The sequence below is a fragment of the Anser anser genome (assembly GCF_964211835.1).
Source record: "Anser anser genome assembly, chromosome: 2".
Classification (NCBI taxonomy): Eukaryota; Metazoa; Chordata; class Aves; order Anseriformes; family Anatidae; genus Anser; species Anser anser.
In genome coordinates, this window is record NC_139721.1 from 65273777 (window position 1) to 65300255 (window position 26479).

Consider the following 26479-nt stretch of genomic DNA (forward strand, 5'->3'; position numbering starts at 1 on the left):
ATGCTGTGGTTGCCATGAATCCAGAGCTACATTCAGCTACCCAGTAAGAAATGCTGAGATGTGGAATGTCTCCTAAATCCTGATCCCTGTGGGGTGATCATGTATGTCCTATAACTCTTGGTTTCACAGCCTGCTTGGACACCCTCCTAAAAATAGGCGTCTACAGCTAGTCATATTTTTGTATTTAATTTTTAAATGGGAAGGTAGGAAGGCTTTCTTCTGGTGAGTAGCTCCAGGATCAGAGCCGAGGAAGTGGAGGGGCTCAGTGCAACCCCCTTCTCTGCCTGAAGATACCCCCCAGCAGACCAGCATGACCACAAAGCAACTGAGTGTTTGGAATAAATAGAAAAAGCTCTCGTCCCTTCCTGTGAACTTTGTGTTGCGTATTTAAAGATCTTTCAGCCTGCAAAAAGCAGTGTGAAAACAAGCAGGACCCTGCAGCCTGGTAGAGCAGCCATTTGCTGTAGAGCAGTGAGATGTGCTTTCCAGGCACTAGCATCTTGCTCTCCCTGGCTTCCCAAAGGCAGCAGCACCAGCAGTGCTGAGTGGCAGCAGCTGACCCAGTCTTGCATGGGTGTCCCAGTGAGCAGGCATGCTACAAATGCACAGAACAGATTGAACCCTTCAGGCAGTGTAAGCAAATGTTTATCTAGTCTTAGGATCCAGATGGGGCTTAGCTCAAGGTAGGTGTTCAGCTGGTCAGTGCTGTCAAAAATCAGATATTTTAAAAGCCTTCAGGCTTAGGTTCTCAGGAGCTTTTAATCATGAATGGTCACTTTTACTTTTTTTTTTTTTTTAAAATCTATCAAGGTTTGAGATTGCTGGTTCTTGAATTTCATTTTTATTAACAAAACTTTTGTTTTTTTTTTTTTTTTTTTTTTTTTTTCTTAGAGATGGGTCTCAGTGAAAACAGGGCTATTTTGACTCTGACTTCAAATTCATCTCACATATCCTGTGACAATTCCTGAAGGACATTTCCAACTCAGAGGCAAACTTTTAGAATAAGCTAGCCCCACCCTTTTGGAGAACGTAAAGGAATTCAGATGATCAGCCTGCTGAGTTTACTAAGTCGTCTCATTCATAGACCCATCTTTTCACTATTTAATTTCTTGGTTTGTGGTGTATTTATAGCATTCAGTTTTAAAGCTATTAGTGTTCTATTAGTTTTATGTATTCTTATATCCACATATTACCACTTAATAAACTTCAGAGGAGGCCCAATTACGAAAGATGCATTCAAGAAAGTTTTAACTCACTCTCAGCCATCAGGAAAGCAAATATAATTCCATTCATGCCTACCAGTAAATAGCAGCTTGAAAGCAGAATTATGCAGAACAAACTATGCTTACCATCAGCAGCCCTTTATATGCATAGACAATCCCAAGCCAAATTGTCATGTGCGTGTTCTCGCAGTGCTCCAGGATCGGTCGGATGGAGATGTCTCTGCCCGCAGGGTCCGGCTATAAAAATAAAGGTTGAAATATTTGAATTCAGATTTCATCTCTATTCACAGATTCAAAGGTAGTTAAGTCTATTCTCAGTAGACTGAGGATGTGTAGGATACGCATTAACAACTTAAAAGAAACCTGTGATGGCTGCAGTCCCAAGAACCTGCAAAGGAATGTAGTAAAAAGCAAAGATCAGAGGAAACAACTGCATGATAGTTACCAGTGGATGAGGTCACCTTTATTGCAAAACAGAAAGAAAATGTCTGAAATCACTCTCTTTAACAGTGTCAGTCACATTTATCAGCTTTAGGATTTTTTATTTTTTTTACAAGGCAGAAAGCTTGAATATACAGCCATGAAAATAAATGTACTTGAAGTCATCCTTCCTTTCACCTGCAGTTCTTGTGTCACTGGCAAATGGCTGATAAACAATGTATGAAACACTGCTGTGTTTTAGATGTTTTCTCAATGATAACTATGAGCTAAATCAAAGACCATTTACTATGGAAACTGCAGCAGTAGCTTAGAAGGGAGTATAAATCATCAAAAAACTGGAGCAAACCTGTGCAAAATTTAATATGGCTGGAAGTTTTGTAGCATTGTTGAAAGCAGAGTGTATAAAAGCACAGAATCAAAAGGACTTGCAGACTCCCACGACTGTTTGAATGAGGGAGAAGTTATAGTTAATGCTCAGAGAAACCTGCAAGAACCTCTCATTTTTTAAATCAAAAACAAAAAACAAACACCCCCAAACAAACAAACAAATAATAAAATAATAATAGTAAATCAAACGGCACAAAGAGCAAACAGGTACTAGATACTATGCTGCCTACAATTAGGGTATGGACTAGGTTATGGTGAAACTGCTTTTTAATGGTGTACATCATTTAAGAACACAAGGTGCTTCTTATATGTGTTTCTAAGAGATGCTGTTTTTGTTAGGTACCAGAGAATGTTCCTTTTGGCTATTCAGAGCTGTGTGTGCTGTTATTCAGTGTTGCTTTACAGAATACTCTGAAATCCTGAAAGCTATTTTTGCTTTCTGCTTTGAAACACTGGATCTGATCTTCAGCTAAAGTGAGATCAACCCAAACATAGAATCATAGAATCATAGAATATCCTGAGTTGGAAGGGACCCTTAAGGATCATCAAGTCCAACTCTTGATACCGCACAGGTCTACCCAACATAACTTTCTGTACCTGGTTGTCCCTGTAGGCTCTGCAATTTCCCTTTGTGACAAAAAACGTGAGTAAAATGTCTCATGCAGGAGAATAATGATTATTACATAAGCTAAGGAAAAAATCACATTTCCACCAACTGAAACACAGAATTGTAGGTGAAGGACTTTAGAGAGGTCTAAGTAATTTGCTAGAGCTTATGCTTGCTGCTTTTGATGCTAGTGTGAATTTTGCTATAGATTTTAGTGGTAACAATATTAATGCTCAGTTGTTTCCTCCATCAAACTTTTTGGATGTGAGGCATTGTTCCTGGACTCATATAGTGTAAAAATAAATAAATAAAAATGTAACAAATAAAGAGATAGACATGGGGATAAAAGAAGAACAAACAGCCTTGTGCTGTGCACTGCACAGTCCCAGGATTTGTAACTTTCCTTGCAAATCCTGCAGTAGGCAACACAATAACATTTAAAACCAATTCTTATTCTGGACTTCTGTAGAAACCCTGAACACAAGAATAAAGATCTTTGTAAAAAATATCTCCTAAAATAAAATAGAAATCAGGAAGGCAATATTTACTGTCCCTGAGAGCTCCACCCTGACAGCTGCTGATGGAAAGCAGATAATCATTGACCACAGAACTCAAATGAGTGACAACATGAAGTAGCAGTACAACATTTTGGATGCTACAAATGTTGGTCTAGGGATCAGTACAGCTACCCAATTCTCCTTGATCAATGATAAAAGTCCAGTCCTAAAATTTCTGTTACAACCTCCTATGTTCAACATCATTTTTGACTACTATGAAAAGAAGTCTGCGTGATAAGTTGATCAAATATAGCTCTAAATATGTAATTTACATGTGAACAGGACTGCATTACAGACACATTTTTTTCTGAAATTCTAAATTATGCCTGAGATTAATATAAAGTTTTAGTTTTTTTGTTGTTGTTGTTTTTAATCTTTATGTTACAGTATGCCAATCCTCATGGTCTGGAATTATGGAAATTACATAAAATTTAAGGTGAATCATGGTCATCAGAATGACTTTTTCTTCACACTGCGGAGTTGCCACAGGACTGTCCCTTCAGTTCCCCAGCTCTGCATTCTTTCTATCGCGTATTTCCAGTTTCATACTTTTATGAAGAGGTTTACAAACAATGTAAGCTTCCACTGGGTGCAGTGCTTTGTTTCCCTTGTTCTTGGATTGAAACCTCCCCTCATGCTTTGACTGAAGCATCCCACCACTTTTAACCAAGTACAAGTAATTGGAATTATTCCTTATTTTGAAAAGTATTACTGAAATGTTGAACTCCTGTTTGGTCAGTTGCAGATAACCTTTTTATTTCTACTATGTAGTTATTCTCTAATGCAAATTTGCTTCAAAATTGTAAAGCATATGTCCATTCATTACTCAAAACTGAAAAACTCAGGCAGAAAAATGATGAACTGGAAAACACAACTTGTTTTGAAATCCTATTAGAGAGAACGGATTCACATCATTTCCCTAATAGGAAGATAGCCAGATTTTACAAGGCCATGATAACTTAAAAAATGTTGATTAAATAATGCAGTGTATCCACATCTTCCATGTGAGATAAGAAAGTCTTGTGAAGTGCTCCAGAGGGAGCAGGAAAACGGAGAATACTGTCTGCAGCATCAGCAGTTTTGTGCACAGGACAGCACTTCTTTCCAGATCTGCAAGGTGGTAGCATATTAAACAAATTTTGTTGAGCATTTGTGCATTTGGAGTTAAGTGTTGGAAGGTAGCAGTAATTCTAGAGTGAACTTATTTTGCTGATTACTTATCACTAGTGCAAAATGACATTCCTGGTTTACTGCTTTTAATTTGCCATTCTGTTTCTTTACTGATTTTACATGAATTAACTAATCATAGCAAAAAGCTGAGTTAAAAAAACATGATATTTTCTGATGTCAAAAGAATTTTTAAAAACTCCACAATTACAGCTGAATGGAGCACTTCACTGACCTCTCTAATCATCCGCCATTTGTGCACTTTTTTACTGCTTTAGAGAGGATGACAACATAAATGCTACCAGTGATTATATATGTACTGGAAATTTGCCCTTTCCTTTTATAGAAAACAATCTAAATGCCCTTCAGATGTCATTCTCAAAAGCCTGAAGACCTCCTATCTTATGATTAGACTGAAGCTTTCCTACCTCCTCTGAAACCTAATAAGGTTTCTGACATTGACATCAATTTCTGGAATGTTTTCAGCAGTTGAACATAAACAGTTTAATCCGTTCACTTCATACAGGAGTTGTGTATCATTTCCAGTAAAATGCTTGTTTTACATTGGATCTGCTAGGTCTAGGGAGCAACTCAAGCCAGTGAACAGATAAACCTACAAAACGATTATAAAGGCTTTCCATGCATGTTCAAATTGTTACTTGTCACCTCTGTAGTTTGGTTGCCTTTTTATTTTCTTTGCTCTTCAGTCTGTTGGTGGTCTGGCAGATCTTCTTCATGATAGGTGAGAAAGGACTTAAGTGGTTACTGCCAGATGGAGGAGTAAAGATTAAAACCATCTGGAAACAGCAGGAAAATTTGCAAGAGACCAGGGCAGGGGCAATGACAGAAACTGCTGAGTGCCTCGCATATTTCCATACCACATCAAAATCAATCAATCAGTCAATCAAACAAACAAACGAAAAAAAACAGTCACAATGAGAATCAAGTGAAAGTGCAGTTTCAATGGCAGAAACGTCAGTGGTGTGGTGGCCAGCTCTCCTTGTCTTGGGTTGAGGTGTGGAAAGAAAGGGCAAACCACCCTGAGGCACCTGTACCACCTAGGCATGATGTTAGTTGATCTATATAAAGACTGTCTATGTCTCCCTTTTTCATCTAGAACTACTATTTATTTTTCACTGTAGGGGCTATTGTACTAGCCAAAATCCATTTGGAACAGAACCTGCAAAATGGGAAGATATTTGTATGACGACAAATATATTATTGACAGATTTTGAATCTTTAATGCCAGTTTTTCTCTATAGGACTTAAGGGAGTCTCATAAGACTTAAAAGGAGAAAGGGTCTGTACTCCTTGAGGCATTTCATCCAGTGAAAAGGTTTCCTTTCACACTGTGCCACCACACAGTACCCAAAAATTCTTGACCTTCTGAGGGCACTTCTAGGCGGACATATCGCCAGATCATGTTGCAAGGATAGCAGATAAACCTTATTTACACAGTTCTGGTGCTGCAGCATAGCACAACTCATGGGGTGGAGGATCTCACCAAGCTTTCTAAGAAAATACGTTGCAGATTTCCAGTATATTTTTTCTTTTCTACAGCTGTAGTTTCATCAGTAAGAAAATTAGAACATTGGGCCTCAGCCTTTCTGAAGATGGATATGAAACATAAGGTAAATAGTTCCAGCTTCTGTTTACTAGGTTTAAAATAAACTGTGCAGTTCCCATCATATAGGAAAATACGGGATCATACTCTTTTGTCACACCGTCAAAATGGTCTTCATACGCCATCCCACAGTCTGTTTTATCTTCCCTTTAAATGGTCTCCATCTAACTGGCATAATGACTGTATACTATGTGTATATTGTTCTGCACCATGAATTAGACATCTCTGGCATTTTAAATTTGGCACTCGTATCAGTCATATGGAGACCAAATGTGATTCCTTATCTAAAAATCCAGACTCTGCTAAATTAGAAGATTGCCCTTACTTCTTTTTTAAATTCACATTTTTGCAAGGATAATTATAGTTAGTTTTTACTATAAATGCTGTAAAAAATTACATTTACTTGCACATTGTAACAGACCTTCCTCTCTGCTAAACTGCATATCCATATGGAAAGGTGTTTCAGAAAAGAATTTAAGCAGGTTTTATATGCAGTATATTTTATCCAGGCTCTCAATTACTGATGAAAAGAGAAAAAGAAGAAACAGAGACTGTCTACTTTTCAATTACTTAATTATTTGAGGATATTTTTAGGCCAAAACAACTTGGATATGAAAAAGAGATTGGCCAGGAAATTGATCTTCTTTGTTTTCTATATTTTTTTACTTGGTGAAGTCATAGCTTCCATGAATGCAAAATAGCAAATGCAATACTATGCTAGGGTAGCTCACCTAGACTCTTCCAACTAAAAATTTGGTAATCAACCTAACACAAAAGCATACTTTTCTTTGTCTGTAGCTGACTGTATTCAGATACACTGTTAAACACTTTATATGTTACCTAGTAGCTCAGCTGACTAAAAATCTGTTACTGGATTCTTGCAGTTCAGTGACCAATTTCATTTCTCCTCAAGATTAATTGAGAATGTCAGTCATTTCTGTAACTGTCTACTGATCCAAAACACTGATTTAAAGACTTTTTCTTCATGTATTTTTATTTATTTTAGAGTCTTGGGACAACTAGGGATACTAAAATAGAAAATCAGAGAATGATGGAATCACCAAGGTTGGAAGAGACCTTCAAGATCATCTGGTCCAACCATCACCCTATCACCACTGTTACCCACTAAACCATGTCCCTAAGCACCACGTCCAACCTTTCCTTGAACACCCCCAAGGACAGTGACTCCACCACTTCCCTGGGCAACCCGTTCCAATGTCTAACTACTCTTTCTGAGAAGAAACGTCTCCTAATTTCCAACCTAAATCTCCCCTGGAGCAACTTGAGGTCATTCCCTCTAGTCCTGTCATTGGTTATCTGTGAGAAGAGGCCGACCCCCAGTTCCCGACACCTTCCTTTCAGGTAGTTGTAGGGAGCAATAAGGTCTCCCCTGAGACTCCTCTTCTCCAGAGAAGGGGGGCCCCGAGCAAAGGTGGGGCAGTGGTGGCCACTGTGACCTCAGCAATCCTCTGTGATGCCCAGTGTGAGTGGCCCATGCGTGGCCCAAGGCAGCTGTGTTGGAAGCTGCCTAGAAGATGCCCTCCTGTGGAAGAAGGAGGAGGGTCAGGACAGCTGAGGGCCCCTTTTCTGGGGCTGGCTCCCCAAAGCCTTTTGGCTTGCCAGAGAGAAAGACTGCCCCTTGGCCACAGGGACTGCCCTCCACCTCCCATCCTGTGCCCTGGGTTTATTTTTAACACTGCTTTTGAGGTAATTTCAATCTATTCTTTATGGAAAAGAACAGAAGCAAGATGCATCTTCAGCCCTAATTCCCATGTACGCTTTGCACACGTGCTTTCTGGTGTAAGCAGGTAGGTGCACACAGAAGTTACCACGTACCAAAATGGCTGTTTTGCAATATAAATAATAATAATAAAGAATAGGATGGTACCTACCACACAGTGCTACTTGTAATAACAGAAAATTACTCAGATACAGCAACTCAGTCCTAATATAAGCAATTAGCCATCTGTAATCGTTTACACACTACTATTTTGAATCATCATAGAATCATAGAATCGTTAAGGTTGGAAGAAACCTTCAAGATCATCTGGTCCAACCATCACTCTACTACCAATGTCACCCACTAAAACATGTCCCTAAGCGCCAGGTCTGACCTTTCCTTGGACACCCCCAGGGATGGTGACGCCACCACTTCCCTGGGCAACCCCTTCCTATACCTGACTGCCCTTTCTGAGAAGAAATGTCTCCTAATTTCTAACCTAAACCTCCCCTGGCACAACCATTCCATCTAGCCCTATCACTGGTTGTCTATGAGAAGAGGCCAACCCCCAGCTCCCCACAACTTCCTTTCAGGTAGTTGTAGAGAGCAACAAGGTCTCCCCTGAGCCTCCTCTTCTCCAGACTAAACAGCCCCAGTTTCCTCAGCCAATCCTGATAGGACTTGTGTTCCAGGCCCTGCACCAGCTTTGTAGCCCTTCTCTGGACATGTTCCAAGGCCAATGTCCTCCTTGTAGTGAGGGGCCTAAAGCTGAATACTGTACTTGGGGTGCGGCCTCACCAGAGCAGAGTACAGGGGGACAATCACCTCCCTGGTCCTGCTGGCTGCACTGTTCCTGATACGAGCCAGGATGCTGTTGGCCTTCTTGGCCACCTGGGCACTAATGTTCGGGCGAGTATCAATCAGCACCCCCAGATCCTTTTCCTCTGCACAGCTTTTGAGCCGCTCTTCCCCAAGCCTGTAGCGTTGCATGGGGTTGTTGTGGCCAAAGTTCAGGATCCAGCACTTAGCCATGTTGAACCTCATCCCATTGGCCTCTGCCCATCGATCCAACCTGTCCAGGTCCCTCTGCAGGGCCTTCCTACTCTCCGACATATCAACACTTTCCCCCCAGCATGGGGTTGTCTGCAAACCTACATAGCGTGTACCGTACTCAATTCCCTCATGCAAGTCGTCAATAAAGATTTTAGAGTATGGGCCCCAACACCAACCCCTGGGGAACACCACTGGTGACCAGTCGCCAACTGGATTTTACTCCGTTTACCACCACTCTCTGGGCCCAGCCGTCCAGCCAGTTTTTAACCCAGTAAAGAGTGTACCTGTCCAAGCCATGGGCTGCCAGCTTCTCCAGGATAATACTGTTGGAGACCGTGTCAAAGGCCTTGCTGAAGTCTAGGTAGACTACGTCAACAGGCTTTCCCTCATCCACCAGGTGGATCACCCAGTCATAGAGGGAGATGAAGTTGGTCAGGCAGGACTTGCCTTTTATGAAGCCATGCTGACTGGGCCTGATCCCCCGGTGGTCCTACATACATTGCATGATTGCACTCAAGATGACCTGTTCCATCACCTTTCCTGGCACCGAGGTCAGTCTGACAGGCCTGTAGTTCCCTGGCTCGTCCTTACGACCTTTCTTATAGATGGCCGTCACACTGGCAAGTCTCCAGTCATCTGGAACCTCTCTGGATGACCATGACCACCGATAGATGATGGAAAGCAGATTGGCAATCACCTCCGCCAGCTCCTTCAGTACCCTTGGGTGGATCCCATTTGGCCCCACGGACTTGTGAGTCCAGGTGGAGCAGCAGGTCTCTCCTGGGGGGGGGGTGCTTCCACTCCTCATCCTAGACTTCTAGATTGGCAGGATGAGTACCCTGAGGATAAGTGGTCTGGCTAGTGAAGACAGGTGCAAAGAAGGCATTAAGAACCTCAGACTTTTTTTTATCCTCTGTAGTCATATTCCACCCTGCATCCAGTAAAGAATGGAGATTCTCTTTGGCCCTCCTCTTTCCATTAATATATTTATAAAAACATTTTTTGTTATCCTTGACCATAGCGGCCAGGTTGAGCTCGTGCTGGGCTTTGGCCTTCCTGATTTTTTCTCTTCATATCCTGGCAACTTCCTTGTAATCTCCCCGAGTTGCCTGCCCCTTCTCCCTCCGGTCATAAACTCTCTCATTCTCTCGAATACACAGCGAAAGTTCCCCGTTCAGCCATGCCGATCTTCTTCCCAGACGGCTCGTCTTATGGCATGCAGGGACAGCCTGCTCCTGAGCCTTTAAGACTTCCTTCTTGAGGAGTGTCCAGCCTTCCTGGACACCTCTGCCCTTCAGGACTGACTCCCAAGGGACCCTCCCTAGCAGTGTCCTGAACAGTTCAAAGTCTGCCCTCTGGAAGTCCAAGGTAGCAGTTTTACTGACAACCCTTCTGACTTCACCAAGAATAGAGAACGCTACCATGCCATGGTCACTCTGCCCAAGACAGCTTCCTGCCACAACATCTCCCACCAGTCCTTCTCTGATCGTGAACAGCAAACAGGTCCAGCAGACAAGCAAACAACTCTTTGATGTAGTAAGATTGTTTTCCAGTATAGGAATACAGTTTTCTATCCATAAAATCACTCTCTAGACTAAATAACTGTCCTTATGCCTAGAGACTCCATGACTCATGTGTGAGAAATGTGAAACATAAAGAATCTGACCTCAGGAGAAGGTGAGGACAAGGTTCTGAACAACCACAATGGACACTGCATCCGATGTGCATACTAGATGCTCACTCATGCAGGCCCCAAGGAGAAACTGCTTTTAGACTTGGATTTGTATTTGTTTTTCTTTTTCATAGTGTTTAAATTTTATAAGCTTACTATCAGGTAGTTCTTTATATTTGTCTAAAAATGTTTACAGCTGATGATTATGAATACAGCTTCAACAAGACAGCATGCATTATCAGTCCCCACCTGAATAGAAAACCTCATAAGGATCAAAAATTTAGGAACGCTGCTTCTGAAGTGAACAATAATAATAATAGAAAAAAAAATCATGAAATAGTTACAACTACTCTAGCTGCCAATCTGTGAATTTACTCACTTTGTACCAGAACAATGAAGTACTGCTCAGGGCACTATCAGAAAGGGAGATGTTACCTCATTTCTGTAGCAGAAGACAGAGAGTGATATGAAGGTTAAGCAAATTGCCTAGGAAAGCTGAGAAGAACACAGCTTATTGTGTCTTACTTCTTTAAGTTAAAGAAAACATCTTTCTATCAGTTTTCTGAAACTTGAAAAAGGTGTACCATAAAAACCAAGGAAAAAAGTCCTAACACATTTTGTGGTTTAAAGGATATTAATGTAGTTATTTTACACCACTCAACTTGCCACAAATACAGAACTCAGGTCTGACTTTACAAGTGGATGGGGATGAAGAAAGAAAGGCAGACAGACAGAAAATAATAAAAAGCATGTTAGGGATATCCACTGTAATTACTACTACCACAAAACAATAAGGTCTGGTATTGCAGTTGCAATGATAGCCACGCTGTACTATCTTTAAAACAAATCTACTTTCTAGTTCCCCATCTGCCTCTTGTACAAATAATTCCTTAAAACAGCAATCATATATTCTCTATGTTAGTGTGATTGAAAGTTAATAACATACCAGAAAAGCTATTTAAAAGCTCTTCCATTGTGAATGTGTCTGTGCATTTACTTGTAAAGAAAAATCTCCCAGCAGCATTTTTTTATAACATCACTTTACTTAATGATTTTTATTTTAGTGTTGCGGTATTTCATTTTTTTATAAAGAAAACTGATTGGATTAGGGGATGATATTAATAAAAATACCAAGAAACATCCGGGAACCTCTGGGCTCTCAAAAAGCAATTTCATTTGTATTAAGGTAAAATACAAAATAATAAAGTGGACCTAGTAAAGAACCACCACCACCAACACCACCGATAACCCACTACAATACCTGCAAACAAATACAGACTGACAATGAAAGGGAAAAGACAAAATTCTCTTGTATTATGGAATGTTTCAAAGAACTATGACTAAGACTTCCTACTCTGCACTCAGAGATCTACTCAATATAAATTTTACATCGTATTATTTCCTCAGAGAATGTTGCCCCAATTATATATCTAGGGACTGGATAATGAAGTGTGTCGGAGTATGTACAGTGGGATGTGCTAGAAAGACTTCATAAAACATTCTCAGCAGTAGAACATGTGTTTTTCTTTGAAGGGAGGGCAAAAGGCCAAGGTTTGGAAAAGAAGTAGTTTAGAGGAATGAAGACCTTTGCTACTACCTAGACCCTCCTGAGCTGCACAGACTCCTCCAGAGATATGCACTTTGTGGTATCAGCTTCGCAAACTAAGGAAGAATATTATTCCCTCCCTTTCTGTGAAGCTGTCCAGCACTGTGGGTGGCAAGCTGAATTTGCATGTTCTTTTAAGAATTTTCCATTCCTAACTAGATTTCCTGCTCTGCTGATACCATGCCAGCCACCCTTTGTGGCGGCTGGAGTCATTCATTACCTCCTTGCTTACAGTAACGGAAACAGATAGCGTTAATGTGAAAGTATGGAAAATGCAGAAAGAAGAACAGGAAAACAAATATGCAGAGGACAGCCAAACTGTTACGGTGGTCCTAAAAACAACCAAGGCACAGTCTCTTTTTTTTTGCTGAGGATTTGCTAGCAGGAAGGCTTTCAGCTGTATGTGGGGATGTGGCTTACAGTTTTATTGTGACACTTAGAGAAATAGGGCTTAGCACTTTTCCTGTAAATAAGCTGGATAAGCACCCAGAAGCTAAGAATCTATCAGCAGGGTGTTCCTCCCAGCAAGAACAATTCTGAGGTTCTCGAATGTGACCAGCTATTTAGGCCAAGGAGGACAACAATAGTGCCTCTATAATCATATTACATTTTCTTTTTAGTGCTTTATTTCTTTGATTTATATATTTTGCTAATATTTATTACCATGCTTATTTGCATTGCAGTGCCAATGACAACAAATGGATGTTGTCTCATGCAGGAAGTGAAAATCCCTTTCTTAAGAGCATTTAAAACATACATAGAAGGTGTGGGAGAAGAGATAATCATAAAGTAAAGTCGTATGACATTTTCAGAAGCAAATATCAGTTGACACCACTGTCACTCTATGCAAGCACTGATAAATATTTATTTTCTGGGCTGTGGCAAATACAAGGGATTATTTCTCACCAGGAAAGAAGTTTGAATTTCTTCACCTGTTCTTTTATACTCTCCAAAACAGTTAGATGACAGCCCATCAACCCACTACTGGAGGATTTTGCTGCAATTCTTATGACTGTACTAAGTAATAATTCAGAAACTGTTGTATTAAGTGGAGGCTTTTCCTTTGTTTTACAATACACAAGCACACGAAGTGTACCTTGATTTTAAGGGGAGGCCTGTTTCTGCTGTGAATGACATGGCCCAGAGCAAGGTGAAATTACTCTTGGAATCTTACTTAAACAGATGCTTTTCCTGCCTTAAAAAGGGAATCTGAAGGGAGTCTTACAGAATTCCATGCTTATATCAGCATTGCAGTTAAATGAGATCATTTTGATAACTGTCTCATCTTCAACAAAACACTGGATGTAGATTTCCCTTGCATTAACTTCTGTTTGAAGTAAAACACCTCTGAAAGACAAAACCAACCAACCAATGAAACAAAAACATGAACATTTAGTGGTGGCAAACCCACCCTTTCTATGTTGTCCTAATGTCAATTCTTTTGACTGCAAAAAAATTGGCCATCATTTTGCCCCTGACTTCTAAAATGAATTTAGTGTCAGGTTCTCTGAGTTCTTACTATATTTTGTCTACTAAATTGAAGTGGTATGTAAAACATATTATTCCTACATAGGTATTTACAAATTTTGGCCTAGTAAACTATTAATGTAGTCCTTGATAAGCCAAATATTGAGGTCCTACTTTTTTTTTTTTTTTTTTACTTTTTTTTTTTTTCCCCCACTACAGACATATTCTACCATTCCTTGACAAGTCTTATGTCTCTTCTTTGGACCACCTCCAATTTGCCACTATGCTTCCTTAATTCTGAAGAGTGGGACTGAGCACACTGTGCTGGTCGTGCTTGCCCTGGTGCCTTATCCATATGGTGGATACCACCATAACCTCCAAGGTCAAGTTTACACTGCTTAAGCATTCAGACATCACATTAGCTCTACTTACAACAGCTTCAAACCAGGAAATAATTTTTGGCAAGTTAGACAAAACTATATATATGAAACCAAAAATGCCATAAAATTTATCTTTTCACCTATGTAAAGTTATTAAACAAATAGAGAGAAGTTAAGGTAATTTAAAACATATGAGAAAGATAACAGACAATCCCCAAATCTTATTTACCAAGTATTTCTCCTGATTTGATAGGAGTAGTTGACATGCGTAAGAACCATCAATAGTTACACTAAACTAGCTTGAAAGTTACATGCTCCCAAAACACAAAAAGAATAGCAGTTATGGAGATTTTTGATTTTTCCATTACGTCTTTCTTCTACGAATAGCTATTTCAGTGTTGCCACTTCTGTTGACGTTATCCAGAGCAAAGCAGGTAGTCCTGGGAATTTTTCCTTTCTCTTTCTCTCAGTAAAACATTTATGCAACATTTTTCTTAAATAATTTATCTTCTTTCAGCAGCTGTCAAACCAGATTTCATATAACACAAGTCTACCAAGCACTCTAAATGTTGCAGGTCCTTTGCTCTGGTATACGACAGAAGAATTTCAGTTGGTAAGGAAGCAAGACAATCTGGAACAAAACCCAGAAACCATAAAATCAATTTTATATTTCCATAGAATTGTTTTTTACATTGTTAGGATCTATATCATGTGGTTGATTTTCCTTAGCTTTTGAAGCATGTTTGATATATATCTAGTACAAGCAGATAACTCAGAACTTATTCTACCGTTATGTAGTGCAATTCCTATATCTTCTTGACAAAAGTAGTTCATCTGCTTATTCATAAGATTATGCTTCATTGACTCCTTGTATTAGAAGATCCAGTCAAGACAAAATGGCTTATTTTCAGTTCTCTGATGTGTTTTTAGACATTTTTTCTATAGCTAAATGTACAGTGTATATCTCTAGCTATACATTTTGCCTCTTGTCATGCGAACTCTAAGTTGTCTTGGTAGATCCAGATTATCTTACCTAAAAGCACCTTCCTACTACAGATGTGCCAAAAGCCAGTTTAAAAGACTGTTTCAGGATCCAGTATTGGCGGCAAAGCCTGCAATCTTGACAAGTCTTGAAGAATTCATTGAGGTGATTATTTCTGAGATAAAGTGCTCCCACCATCCTCTGTCCATACTTTTTTAATAAGCTGTATTTAGAAAATTTATCATTTCTCCATTAATGTTTTAGGAATGCCTATTACATTTTAGCAGATGAACAAGTATAATTCTTCTGGAACCCTTCTAGAGCTGACATCAAAGCACTCAAAAAATTTTGCACAGCACAGCCTCTGACAGCTTACATTTGCACCTAAGTTTCCATTTTTGAGACCAAGGCACTGAAAAGAAACAGTGAGTGGATCAGTGTCTTTGTTCTTCCATACAGTTTCTTACTGCTCATTGAAAGACAGGCAAAGGACTAGATAAGCACAGACAGATAGGCAATATCAGCACTAGGGCAGAAATGCTTCCGTTCAGAAAAAGCCGCAGATTTCTAAAGGGTGACAGCTGGTGTCAGCTAGGTTTATCTGAGTAGCATTCACCTCTTTTGCAGTTTCCACCTAGTGCCAGTAGCCTGTCACACATTTCAGGACAAACCTCTTCTATTTGAGCTACCTGAGCCATTATTATGCTGTCACTGCATCGCCTCTAAGGTAACAAGAATTTAGGAAAGGCAGGATTTGCAACTTTTTGGTACTTTGTACTGGCCTGCAGTGCTAGAGGGCTTCCTTGGAGCAGAACCAGCCTGACTAGCTTGGTAAGATTAAACAGGACCTGCATGGCCTTGGGAAATCTCAGTTTTACCGATGTGCATCAAGAAGCTAAGGAAAATGCCGAATGGTCCACTACAGGGCTCTTAGCTGATCTTCCCCAGACTAAGCCTATACTGGGGATATATGGAGCAGCCCCAGCAAAAACCAAATGATCACACTTGGCAAAGTGAGACATTTTAGCTGTTCTCCTAGAAGATGCTTTCATTACCAAACAGAAACTGAAGCTTGAGCTTGCATTCACAACTTATCTGAGGCTTGAAGTGTCAGTTATGAGAATTCTTGATCACTTGATCCTCTGTTCAGTGAAACAAACACTCTGTAAATTGGTCAGAAGATGAAAGAGGAGCCATCAAAGATGGAAATAAACCTTGGGAGAAATGCTGAGATCTCACAGAGCATCAGGATGTAATTAAATTTTTCAATTTCTAAAAAATTTTAAACCTCAAGGACTGAAACATCAGAGTACTTTCATTCAGGAAGAGAGTGGAGAAGGGAAATGGTGGTGAGAATATTCCCTCTTGCCTTTCATAACTAAGCAGAAAGAGAGGAGGGGATAAAGCAGAAAGAGGCCAGCTTCACATGCCACATGCTCCTTCTAAATAGCATCTCCTTCTGCCACTGTCTGCAGCAACTAGTGGGGTATGAAATGACTATGCAACAATCCTATACATGGTCCCCCAGTTTACATTTATAATCGAAAAATAGAGAATAATTATTTCTGTCACCCAATCACTATTTTTCTATCTGACAGAACAGGATTTTACTCTAACTGTATTAACAAATGCATTTTGTCTTTTGAAGAATGTTTTTAAAGTGATTTTTCTTTCTGAGATGTGTTTGTGTAGGTAAATGTGTACTTCCATGGCAACAAGCCCTGATGTTCCCATAATCACCTTGACATTATTTTATGAACACATCAGGCATTCAATATAACACATTAAACAATAGCAATTGCTGGTTTGAAATGAAAAAAAAAAAAAGAAAAAAACAAAAACACACAAAACACATTCTTAGAAGATGGTTGATGGCTACAAAATTCACCTCTACAAGAATCAGAAACCATATCACTCTTTTAGAAACAGGAAATCCTATCTAGGCAAAATATATTGTCTTGATGTTGACTTAAGAAAAACACCATCAGCTGAAAATAAATAAATAAATCCAACAGCTTGAAAAAAAAAACCTATCCAGTGTTCCTATCCAGGGAAGAATGACAGCTATGCATAGACTTATCTTCCACTGAGCAGGGCTGGGATATCACTGGGATGAACAAATGTTAAAAAAAAAAAAAAAAAAGTAGATTTTGATTTAGCTAACATGTTAAAACTCCAAGAATTACATATTGCATAGAGTGAAAACCTGGCATAGTTTGTTTGCATACAATTGCACTTTATTTTTTTCCATGAATTCTTATTTTATATTTCTGGAATATTATATGTTTTCATGTTTTTACCAGGACTGGTTAGAGTTAAAAGTTACATGAACACATTCCTTACATACAGCTTATGTGATAACCTTCCTCAGTTAAATAGGACCCTATTCCACAAATAATTCTCACTGTAGTAATTAGGGCAACATGTGGAAAAAAGTGTGACCAAAAATTAATGTGGATATCTGAATCTAGTGTTTCAAAAGCAGATAGTCTGCATTACCTGATTTGCATGTTAAATAGTACCTTAGTGCTATATGAACAAACTGTCACAATCTGGCCCCGTGTATTTAAATGTTTATGCAGGCATATTAACTTCTTATTGTTCTTTAAATACTTCTTTTTCCCAAAAGAATAAAGTCTGTGGCATTTTGATTATTCTGTCTTCTAATTATGACTAAATCAAAGGTTTTCATTTACAATGTAGTATAAATATACACTGCTTTCATGTACAGTACCACATATAATAGTCACAGTATGCAATTTGGATTGAATCACGTATCTGTGAATCTAAACATTCAGACAGGAATTGTTCACACGTGAATCAAATCAAACCTGAAGACCACAGCCTCTTGTGATAAGCAATAAGAGATGCCTCCAATACACTCTCATCCATATTGACTGTGCAAATATGTTCTTTTTAATTAAAAAAAAATATATTCTCATAATGCAGATGCTATAGTTTAATTTCTATTCCCAACACATTTTCACAAATGTGATTTCTGATTCTCTCTTTAATAGGGTCTATGTTTGCCAAAACAGTCTCAAAAGAATCTAGTAATGTTTAGTTCTATAGTTAAAATCATTTGCCAATGCCATGGGTTCATGAAGATATAGCATGTAGCGTATAGACAGAAATCAAATCCACCAAGAACCATTTGTTTCTTCTGGGTTTCTTGCCAGAATACTTTACATGGTGAAGAATGAATATAAATATATACGTGAAATTCTCTGATCAAACTTGTCTATATAGACATAGCAGCGTCTTTCTACAAGTAGAAATAATAAATGCACAGATGAAGGGCATGACAATACACTTTTCTATATATATCATCAGCATATCACTTATCAACAGATGATAAGGACACATCTGTACAACATAGTGTTTAAAAATGGCTTTAAAGGACAGGCAGGTGCAGGCTGTGTTAGCAGATAAATTACTTTTGTGCGTATGGACAACCACAAACAAGCAGGCTATGATGTTATTAAAGCTATGCATTAATGCGACTGTCCAGCGGGGTTAATGGTCTTTACTAGAGGGTGAAAAGGGGTGTCTTTTTCTAGCTCCACAGATAAGTACAATTCAGAGTACATTATGACTTTGGAGCCAGTGGCAGTATCTAAAAATCGATTGCTGTAGTTCATTCCTGTCATCCAGCTGCCAAGGCAGGGAGAGTACCTACTCAGGGTATAATATGCCTTCACCAAAGTGGATGGGAATATTATTCTTCACTTTAGGGGAGTCAGGATTATACCTCTGATCTTTCATGTTTTCAAGCTTGATAGCATTCCTACAAGTGCAACTTCTTTGAATTAACACCTATATCACATTCTGGTTTGGGTATAGCTATTGAAATGAAGTCCTGTGGGCTGAGCACCCATTAGTGGATGGAACACATTGGGTGCAGTTTTGAAACACATCTTCCAAATCAGTTTCACTGAAAGTGAGACAACCTCTTGTCTTCATCTCTGAGAACCATTCCACAAGAGCATTCCCAAACTAAAACTCTGATGCAGACAGACACAAAGTTCCCTGGGGAGGGAAGCCAGTTCCTACGATAAGTCAGAAACTAGATTAAACCAAATAGGTTGCATTATTACATGTACATGTGTGTATGTGTGGCTTTGGCATTTTTTTTAAGAGGAAATTAACATTTCACAAGCTTCAGGTTGAAAATTCAAAGTTTCTCTTTTAATTTGCATTACAATGCTGAGCTTTAATTTAACAACAAGATCAAAACAGAAAACCTAACCACCCAAAAAAAGCTGTCTTTCAAGCAGGTAGAGAATCAAAATGTTTCTGTAAATCGCAGTCTTCAGACTGGTTAGACATTTGCCATGGTAGCACCACCACAGACAGAAACCTGGAAGATTTTTTTAACTATACCATTAGGCTAGATCTTAATTATTAAATTTATGTTAACTAATGGCAGCATAGGATCTTGTATGGTAAGCCTGATTTGTGACCGCAGCTCCTACGTACCTATGTCCTGTAATACAAAACACCAGTCATTCTTTGTAGTTCCTTGGAGCTGTTGCATACAACCACTTACTTATGATACTGTAGTATGTAAAGGTACGTCTGTACATGTGCAACAAGTCCAGGTCTTACTGAAGATGATCAGTAGAGAAGCCACAGTGCTGCATCTTCTCCTTCAAATGCTACACCTTACACAGCTACCACCAACAAGAAAATCCTAATACTTTCCTTTACTAACACCCAGTAAAAATCATGGGCCCACGAAATTTATTGTTACATCCAAAAGAATGTCTCTTAATGTAACTGGCAATTTTTGGAGTAATATGCAAAGCGCAACTTTATATCTACATCTTCTGAAGGACACCCGTAGCTCAGTCGAAAGACTGTTGGAAGGGCAACATGACATTCCTATCAGGAATTCAGGACATTCCCACCCAAAGATAGCCCATCATCAGAGAGTCATGGAATAGATGAGGTTGAAGGGTACCTCTGGGAGTCATTTTGTCCCCTCTGCTCCACATAGGTTCAACTAGGGTCAACCGCATACCAATATTTTCTGTAGTGGTATGCAGGGTCTTTCTAGAGGGGACTCCACAGTCAGATTGTTGACCAAGCTGCTTCTTTGCTCTATCTTCTTCAAGGGAAGATAAAATAGTTGGTGGTACAAGTAGCTCATGCCCAAGTCTCTGGCTTGTCCTGAAGTTTACATAAAAATACTTTGGTCTTCAAGTGTGGGCTTTGGTCTGCATTCAAAATGAATTTTAGATATGCCAGTGAAATATTCCATGCACAGGTTTGCACTAAAAATGCCATGTCTTGTCTTCTGCTTAGTGTTCATGTATATGGCTTTTCCCCTAACATATGTCCCCAACTCCCCAAGTGCTGGGTATATTGAAAATTTATGCATGCTTTACATTTAATTTAAGCATTTCCATAGCAACTGCTAGATTTCAGGATGTTTTACTTTTCTCCCAAGATACAGAATATATTCTAGTCAGAACAATTTCCCAGGTTGTGTTTAGCCACATTCATATGACTTTCTATAATTCAATTTTCAATGAAAATTACCATATCATCTTCCAGAAGTAAGAGTTTTAACAAACAGATTGACTTTTATGATTTATTTCATCTCACTGTGTTTAAAGAAGCAATTCTGCACCAAATGGAGCTAATGGAGCCTGATTGCTTAGAATCAGTGGTTTTGATTGATAGATGCAGGGGTTTAATAAGGTCCAAGTCCCAGCTGTTCTTCAGTATTCTTCACTGTTCCAATGTTCTTCATTTTTTTAATAGATCAGATATGTGTCTCCCTCTCTTATGTCTCTTCCCCTCTTTTTCCCTCTCTTTTACACAGATGCTCTACTGTTGGGAAAGCCTAAAGGATGAATATGGTTACAGGAAGAAGCCTAATATCCAACCAGTGTTCATAATGACATGAAGATAGGTAAAACAGACATAAGACTGCCTGTATGCTGAAGGCTAAAACAAAATTAAAGGGACTAGAGTTGATGCATGGTACACCTAGTAGTTATGAATTGATGACCCATAATTCTGTTACACCAGAAAGATGGGCATCTTTGGAAAACTTTTAAAAAACAAGAGATTCAAGTAGGATTTAAAACTGCAGGATGGGTAAAAAAGGAAACATATACACAAATAAAGATGATGATCTTCCTTGCAGATTTTCACTCCTTTCTCACCTGCATTTTGCCTTTCTAAATGTCACTCCTGAAACGGACACCACAATTGCAAGCTATTTTTCCTGCCCTATGCAGTCACAACAGCAAACTTTGTCTGCTAACCTGTTGTCTGCTTCCTGTTCCAGGAGCACAGCTGGTACAGCATGCACCTTTTATACTGGTATACCTCTATGAACAGACAGCATAAAACACAAATTTAAGGGAGAATAGGTGAATGAAAAATTCAAATTTACCATCAGCTTACGCACATATTACCTTCATTTTGTGGAAGCCGTAATGCCTAAGCCAGGTGGTGAACAATCAGGCTTCCTATCCTGTCAGGCAGCAACCTGACGCTTTACTTGCCTGATATGTCACACAAACCTGAGCTGCTATGTAAACAGCAATAAATAACAGAGAAGTGGGTGGCAGCACATTTGCATTTGCAACTTGCACATTTCTTTCAGTCCCATCGCTTTCATCCCAGGAAGCAAGCAACGCAGTAGAGAGGTACTCCCAGGATCCTGGCAGGTTCCAGGATATAACCATCAAATAAATCAATTAACTTAACCCTAATGTAATTATGTGCTTTAGATGAAGGGTGATTTTAGCTTGCTGAATTTGTTTATAAGATCAAATAGTTATACTAATAAGTTTATACTGTTTTCAAGATGATACTGTTCTCAGCAGCCCTGATACAACTCCGGTGGCTTGAGTGGAGCTACTACACACTTACATAAATGAGAGCAGCTTTCAGTCAGGCAACAAAAATTTGATTTCCAATTAAAAAATAAGTCTTCAAAAATAAATTCTATAATTACAATTAAACTCTTGTGGGACCTTCAGTGAGTATGTACCTGTAGCATTGAAAGTATGCTCAATTTATGGAGAGAAATTTCAATAACAGATTTAAAATCAAAGCCATTTCCTCTGTTTTCCATGCTCAATCTGTCATAAATTGCAATGTCCTTGGGAGGAGGGACTATGGGTGATGTTCACAGAAAGGACCTCGTATGTTAATTATTAGAACCTAAAGATCTGATGCTTATTTTGTCTATGAACAGTGCAGTGAAGGAGAACACTGCCAGGTAAGATTCATAAAAACTGAGCACTTGGTTAAAGAGAATTCCATGATGTGGTATTTTCAGCTCCTGTTCATACAAGCAGAAAGGCCAGGGTATTCTTGCAAGAAATGAGATATAAGGCAGAAGAAAAATTTATAATTGTGTATCTTATATTCCCACAGAATATTATAGTAAGGAGACTACCACTGTTGTTATCTCTGTTTTGAGTCGTCTGATTCAGACAATGCGATCCAAGAGTGAAAACAGAAGATGAAGGAGTGCCGCTTAGGTTGTGAACCCTGGCAGAGGTGGAGAAGCTCATAGCTTATGCTGTTCACCACTAGAAATGGCAGTTGGGCACCTGGAAAGTGTAACAACTAGGATTTCAGAAGTTCTGCAAGGAGAAGTGGAAACTATACCGGAGGTTGTGAGAATGTTAATTTGCACTTAGGTGCCTATGAGGCATCTAAGCAGTTAAAAATTCAGATTATTTTGTGTTCTCGCAGTGTTTTGGTTATTGCTGGCCTTCCATGAACAGAACTGCCATGCAACAAATACTGCTAACTCACAACCAATGCCTCTGTTGCCGCTATCTCCTCTCCTGGTACCCTGGCCACTCTCCATCTTCTGTCCAAAGGAGCTTGTTCCAAAGTAGATACTTGTTCCTAAGTGGCTGATTAATTTAGTTCCTTGCATCCTTGGAATTTGCCTCCCTGGTACTGGTAGGAACATTCCCTGTTTATGATTTTCTTACTCTCTGTTTGTGGAGGTGAGAACTGAACAGCCAGGTTGCGACAATGCTGAGAAAACCTGAGTGCTAGAGAGGCAGTATCACCTGTGCACTGTGGGAGGCTGAGCAACAGGCAATACTTTACTTGTGGTGTGTGGGAAAGGTAAATAAATGTCTGAGAGAAGACTGCAATAGTAAGACTACAGAAAACTGGTAATAATTGCTTACAAGCACCCAGGGCTCCCCAAGCCAAACAAGCTAAGACTGTTTAACTTCACAACTCCCTAAACTATGTGTGCGTTCAACCCATCTGAAACACAGCTTGGCAGGGTATAATGATGGACTTCAAATCATAAAAAGACAACTGAACGTATAATACCGAAGGGGATAAATGTTAACTGAAGCTAATAAACTGTTAGTAATGTACTATTTCAGCCATCCACCCGTAAACTGGTCAAATGTCATATGGGGACAAAGTTTAAGGAAGAAAGTTCTTTACAAATTAAAATGACTGCCTCAAGCAAGAGCTAGATTTTAGTACTGAGAAGAAGGCATGAATCCCAGCTAAAAACTGACTTTCGCTAAAAAGAATTTGGACATTATTATTCTGAAGCTATAAAGGCTGCACAGATTAACGGTAAAATAATCAAAGGTAGTAATTGTTTTAATTATTTCAGTTCATGTTTATTTGCAGCTCAGTTCTCAGTCCTAAAGCTAGAAGCAGAAGTTCATTTTAGCAGTAACTGGGGTTGAACCTTAAATAATAATTAAAGGCAATTTCCTTGGAGGAGAATAGATAAGAATACAAAGCAAATCCTATTTATATCTATCATGAAAATTCAAACCCATCTCAAACACAGCCATTAGAAAATGAAGAGGAAATGGGTATATAGACATGGGAATAAATAGCAGGCAATTCTTTTAAATGTGTTAGATAGAGGACATTTTATGAGACTATGCTCACCAGGACCAAAGACAACAAAATGGAACAATTAAGGCAGAGAAAACTCACAAAGATGCCCAAGGCTGCAATTACAAAGGGGACAGGAGTGCCGGGTTTCAGGGATGCATGTCCATCATTTTGGTATCACTGGTATCTGTTTCTAGACATCAGATCCCTGTGAAACATCAGTTTCCTCCTGCAAAAATTTCCAGTACACACCACTACTTCTGCAGCTACTTCGCATGGCATCTCAGGACACTCATTTATGTGTAATCTGTCTTATGATCAGCCTTATCATAAAATGGATCCCAGTTGGCTCATTTGTTAGGCCTGATCTGGTAAAGTTGCTTAGGCAGCACCTGTCCCTCTGTAAAACACGTCTTAGGGATAGGAAAGGGAGGAGTCCTTTTCGTCTTCCCTCCTCCCATCTTACCTATCAAGGTGTTGCAGAGATGAGTTCCAAACTCTCTTCCACCTCATCAAACTTGAACCATCTTCCACCTGAGTACCCTAAACTGCTGGAGCACAGCAGTGTTCAAAACTTTTTTACCTAACGTGGTAAAAGAGTGCATGACAGAAACTGCCACCTCCTTCCGTACCCTACAACTTGATGCGTAGCTGTAAACTGGAAGAGAAGAGACGGAAAAATAAGGAACTTCAACACCTGTTTTGGACCTGTAAATTCTATTGAACTGCATGTGCACTTAAAAATGGACCTATTCCTCCGTGTGGCTGACCACTGGTGAATGAAATGGGAGGAAGAAAGAAGACTAATCAATGGTGGGGAATGCAGATCGGTAAGGAAGGTGAGAAATTTTGAGATGGTGTACTGGAATACAGAATGGCTGGCCATTAACTGCTTCACTCCTCTTCTACTTTTGGTCTAGCATTTTCATTACATGTGGCATAGAAATCAATCCTGCCAGCTGTTTCGCTGGCTTTAGGGAAAAGAAAAACAAGTTCAAAGTGTGGTAGAATTCAATCCTCATGTGACTGAAATAACCAAGAAACAATAAAATAAAGAGGCAGCACAGTCATCAACACTGTGAACTACAGTCAACAGATCTCTTCATTCTTTTTAAATAATCTCCAGTGCCTGCTTGTGCACTGTAAGCAAATAATTTAATCTAAATAGGAGTAGTGCTGTCATACATTCATAGGCTAGTCAGTTTCTGAAAAGATGGTGAGAGGAAGATGTATGTGTATTATCTATGCTGACTTTTTGACATCTTTATTTCAACCAACAGTTGCTGTCTTTGTTTCCTGAGGATGAAGACAGCTTCTACAGCTAATCCTGACTTGAAATGCTAAATATTATAATCCTTCCCAAGTATGGACAATGCTTGATCAGAGGCAAGCTGCATTTTATAGTATCAGGAATTGCTCTATTATCTGTATCATCATTCAGTTGACTGACAAAACAAATAAATAAAATTAAATTAAAAGGACAAAATCCTGCACTTTTGATAGGAGTTTTATAAATATGAAAAGAATTATCACAAGACATTTTAGTGTTCATCTTGTTAAAAACTAGTGAAAATAATACCTTTTAACACCTCCCCTGCCCCCAGAGAATGCAGAAATGTTTTATCTACTTTAGGATATCATCTATCTATACATATATAAAATATATCTTTTATTGAAACTTTCTCACTCCCAAGCCAAATAGAGTACCTCCAATGTATATTGACTAAAGCATGATTGTTGCATTTAGGGGGTGCTGAACTGAGAAAGTGAAAGATTAAATGGATTGTCCAAATTTTCAGATCATTATGCCAATCTTGGTATTAATAGTTTTAATTGCTCTTTGTACTAATAAACATAAAATCCCATTGGTAACTTGCTCCAAAAACTTTTTCATGGTATAAATAGCAATTATTCAATTATCAAAGACAAACCTGTTAGGAAGTAAATTTTCAACCTTATGCATTGATATCTAAAGTGCTTCTGAGATCTGGAGGAAAAAAGGTATGACCTACCCATACAAGCAGCATAAACTTCTGCTATGGTAGATGAGTTGCTTCATTTATGAAAAGAATTGATTTATTGTTGCTAGTAAAGAGCATTTCATTTCATTTAAGTGGACTTTAAATAGAACACTACAGAAAGTCAGGTCTTCTGTATTGCTATTGCTCTTTCGAAGTAGTGCTCAGCTTTCACAATGACAGGTGTGAATCTGCACTCAAAGACATAATTTCTGTTAAAGTTTTTTTTTTTTTTTTTTTGGGACTAATTAATATATCACCATTGTACCACAGCAAGGACAAAGGAACTGTCACTGTAGATAAAGCCAATAGCCCAGTTAGCTGGAATCTTGCTTCCAGAGGCACTTAGCAAAGCGTATGAGAGCTTGCTGGCCAACCCTATTCCAGGAAAAAAAAAAAAAAAATCCTTCCCTCAAGCAGCTGAAAATTTTGTTTCTCTCAGAAGGAGTGGGAAAATCTTTATTATTTGTATAAAGGTTAGACTCTTTATTATTTATTACTACTGCACTTTTTTCTTCAGTATTTCTTACAGAAGTGAGTTCAACAGGTTAATTATGCACAGTCTGCAAAGTACACCCTTTTATCTTTTGAAAATGTGTTGCTAAAATTAAGGCTTCTGCTGTCAGTTTGCTTATGTCACATAAAAAAAGAATAAATACTCACAGTGGTTGGCCTTTCTGGCCATTAATTATTTTATATACTGCTGTCATATTACC

The 26479-nt window shown here is 39.0% G+C and overlaps 1 protein-coding gene across 6 annotated transcripts in view; it reads right to left on the reverse strand.

The window, feature by feature from the left end:
• The window catches only part of GABBR2 (gamma-aminobutyric acid type B receptor subunit 2), a 475356-nt gene that overhangs the window by 38399 nt on the left and 410478 nt on the right, over positions 1–26479 (reverse strand). For all 6 annotated transcript variants that reach the window (XM_083824026.1, XM_083824027.1, XM_083824029.1 and 3 more), the window contains one exon: positions 1350–1460. In XM_083824026.1, the coding sequence (XP_083680152.1) occupies positions 1350–1460 (111 nt within the window). The remainder of the gene's footprint in view (positions 1–1349; positions 1461–26479) is intronic.